Source organism: Chiloscyllium plagiosum, chromosome 33 (genome assembly GCF_004010195.1).
Source record: "Chiloscyllium plagiosum isolate BGI_BamShark_2017 chromosome 33, ASM401019v2, whole genome shotgun sequence".
Taxonomy (NCBI): domain Eukaryota; kingdom Metazoa; phylum Chordata; class Chondrichthyes; order Orectolobiformes; family Hemiscylliidae; genus Chiloscyllium; species Chiloscyllium plagiosum.
Genome location: NC_057742.1, coordinates 1,100,887 through 1,104,268, shown reverse-complemented (window position 1 = coordinate 1,104,268; position 3,382 = coordinate 1,100,887). Strand labels below are relative to the sequence as shown.

The 3,382-nt window shown below is 44.1% G+C and overlaps 1 protein-coding gene across 1 annotated transcript in view; it reads right to left on the bottom strand.

Annotated features, from left to right (window-relative positions):
• selenow2a (selenoprotein W, 2a) overlaps positions 1 to 167 on the bottom strand; it is a 10,071-nt gene extending 9,904 nt beyond the window's left edge. The window contains exon 1 of the mRNA XM_043674711.1: positions 58 to 167. Within this exon, the coding sequence (XP_043530646.1) occupies positions 58 to 86 (29 nt within the window). The 5' untranslated portion in view covers positions 87 to 167. The remainder of the gene's footprint in view (positions 1 to 57) is intronic.
• Between the last annotated feature and the right edge of the window lie 3,215 nt (positions 168 to 3,382).

Genomic DNA, 3,382 nt, shown 5'->3' with positions numbered 1-3,382 from the left:
TCCCCCACACACACACACACACAGTGTATAAAGTATTACATTATTATTATTCATTACCAATATTCCACATGAACCTTCATCGCCATTCTCCCTTCCACGTCCGCCTCTCGGTCTCGCGCCGGCGCACTGAGTGGTCAGCTGACCCTCCCCGGAGGCGGGGCCAGGGGGTGGGGGCGGAAACCCCGCGCCGGGGAGCGGACCAATAGGAGAAGCCGCGCGGGGCGGGCTGCGACGGTTCTGTTGCCGGGGCAACAAGGAAGATCGACAACAAGTGACATTTATCCAGCGCCTGGAACGTCCTCAGGCAGGTGAGAGAAGGCTCACGCAGGCGGGGAGATGCTGTGGGGGGTTTGTATAGAATTATACAGCAGGCAGGCCGTTCGGCCCATCCAGGCGATACTGGGGTTTACCCTCCACTTGAACCTCCCCTTGTCCAACCTCAGCTCAATGGATCATCTGAAGGTGATTCTGAAAGGTCGGATTGACATGAACTTGGAGGGGCAAGGGCTGATCAGGGATGGTCAGCGTGGCTTTGTGTGAGGGAAATCTCTCACAAACCTGATTACGTTCAAAGAGGGCAGAGTGATAGATGGTGTTTATTTGGAGTTTAGTAAAGCAAGGTTCTGCATGGTGGACTGATTAGTAAAGTTAGAGCACATGACATTCAGGGTGAACTTGCCAATTGGATTCATAATTTGCTTTATGGTAGGAGACTATGGATGGTGGTGGAGGGTTGTTTTTCGGACTGGAGGCCAGTGACCAGTGGTATTCCACGGAGATTGGTTCTGCATAGACTTTTATATGTCATTAATAAACAATTTGAATGAGAATTTAAGAGGCATGGTTAGTAAGATTGCAGATGACACCAGCATTGGTGATATCGTGGATAGTGAAGGAGGTTATCTAAGATAACAAAGAAATCTTGATTGATTGGGTCAATGGCTGAGGAGCAGCAGATGGAGTTTAATGTGGATAAATGTGAAGTATTGCATTTTGGTAAAAAAATCAAGAATGGAGAGAGTTGGATGGAGAGAAATTTGTTAAGTGTGTTCAGAAAGAGTTTCTCATGCAGTATGTAGATGGACATCCTAAAGAAGTGGCAAACTTGACCTCCTTTTGGGAAATAAGGCAGGGCAAGTGATGAAGTGTCCATTGACCATAATTCAATTAGTTTTTAAATAGCTATGGTAAAGGATAGTTAAAGTTCTAAATTGGGGCAAGGCAAAGTTTGATGGTCTTAGACAGGATCTTTCAAATGTTGATTGGGGAGGCTATTTACAGGCAAAGGGATGTCTGGTAAGTGAGAGACTTTCAAAACTGAGTTAATGAGAGTTCAGGGCCAGCATGTTCCTGTTAGAATGAAGGGTAAGGCTGGCAGGAGTAGGGAACCCTGGATGACTATAGTTATTGATGCCCTGATCAAGAAAAGGAGGAGGCATATGACATGTGTAGGCAGCTGGGATAAAGTGAATTCCTTGAAGAGTATAGAGGGTGTCAGCGTACATTTAAAAGAGAAATCAGAAGGGCTAAAAGGGGACATGAGACAGCTTTGGCAGTTTAAAAGGAGAATCTAAAGAGATTTGTAAGTACCTGAGGGCAAAAGAGTAACTAGAGAGATCATAGGGTCTCTTAAATATCAACAAGGTCGTCTCCGTGCAGAGCCACAAGAGATGGGTGAAATCTTAAATGAATATTTCTCATCAGTATTTACCATCGAGAAAGGCCTGAATGCTGGCAAACTTGGGGAAATAAATAGTGATGCCTTGAAGAGAGTACACATTACAGAGGAAGAGGTGCTGGAAGTCTTAAAGCGCATAAAGAGAGATACATCCCGGGACCTGATGAAATGTATCAGAGGACTTTGTGGGAGGCAAGGGAGGAAGTTGCAGGGCCGCGAGTAGAGATATTTATATTATTGACAGCCTTGAATAAAGTGCCTCAAGATTGGAGGGTGGCTGATGTTGTGCCATTATTTAAGAAAGGCTGCAGGAAAATGCCTGGGAACTACAGACCGGTGAGCCTAATGTCTGTGGCAGATAAATTGTAAGAGGGGATTCTGAGAGACAGGATCTACAGGCATTTGGAGAAGCAAGGAGTCATTCTGGATAGCTAGCATGGCTATGTGTGGGAAATCATGTCTCATGAATTTGATTGAGGTTTTTAAAGGAAAGTGCCGTAGATATTGTCTACATGGACTTTAGCAAGGCATTTGACAAGGTACCGTATGGTAGGTTGTTGAGTAAGGTTAAATCTCACAGGATCCAGGGACAGCTAGTCAATTGGATACAAAATTGGCTGGACAGTAGAAGACAGAAGGTGGTGTAGAGGGTTACTTTTCAGACTGGAGGCCTGTGACCCGCAGTGTGCCATGGGGTCTACTGTTATTCATCATTTATATAAATGATTTCGATGAGAAGTTAAGAGGTATGGTTCATACGTTTGTGGATGATACCAAAATTGGTGGTATAGTGGACAGTGAAGAAGGTTATCTGGGAATAGCAACTTTTGAGAAGATTTGTAGCTCAGGTTGAGGCTCTGGATGTTTGTTCGCTGAGCTGGAAGATTTATTTTCAGACGTGTCGTCACCGTACCATCATCGGCAAGCCTCCGGTGAAGCACTGGTGGTATGACCCACTTTTTATTTATGTGTTTAGATTTCCTTGGGTTGGTGACATCATTTCACATGGTGTTGCCATTTCCTGTGGTGATGTAATTTCCTGTTCTTTTTCTCAGGTGGTGGTAAATGGGATCCAAGTCAATGTGTTCAATCAATGTGTCAATCAAGTCAAGACATGAACATCAACTAATCACAAAAAGACATGACCCTCTCTCACTAGTATCCTTACATACACATGAAGAAGGTTACCACTTCGACTGGGACAACACATCCATCCTAGGACAAGCCAAACAGAGACACGCATGAGAATTCCGAGAAGCATGGCATTCCAATTGGAACTCTATCAACAAACATGTTGACTTGGATCCCATTTACCACCCCCTGAGAAAAAGAACAGGAAATTACATCACCACAGGAAATGATATAACCACAGGAAATTATGTCACCAGCCCAAGGAAACCTAAACACAAATAAAAAGCGGGCTATACCACCAGTGCTTCATTGGAGGCTCACTGGTGATCTTATCTAGTATGGTGACAAAACATCTGAAAACAAACCTTCCAGCTCAGTGAGCAAACTTACAACCAGTTATCTGGGAATGCAGTGAGATCTTGATCAACTGGTTTAGTGGGCTGAAAAATGTCAGAAGCAGTTTAATTTTGATAAATGAAAAGTGTTACATTTGGTGGGTCAAGCCAAGGCAGGACTTATTAGAGGTACAGGTTTATAACTTCTTGAAAGCGGAGTCACAGATAAACAGAGTGG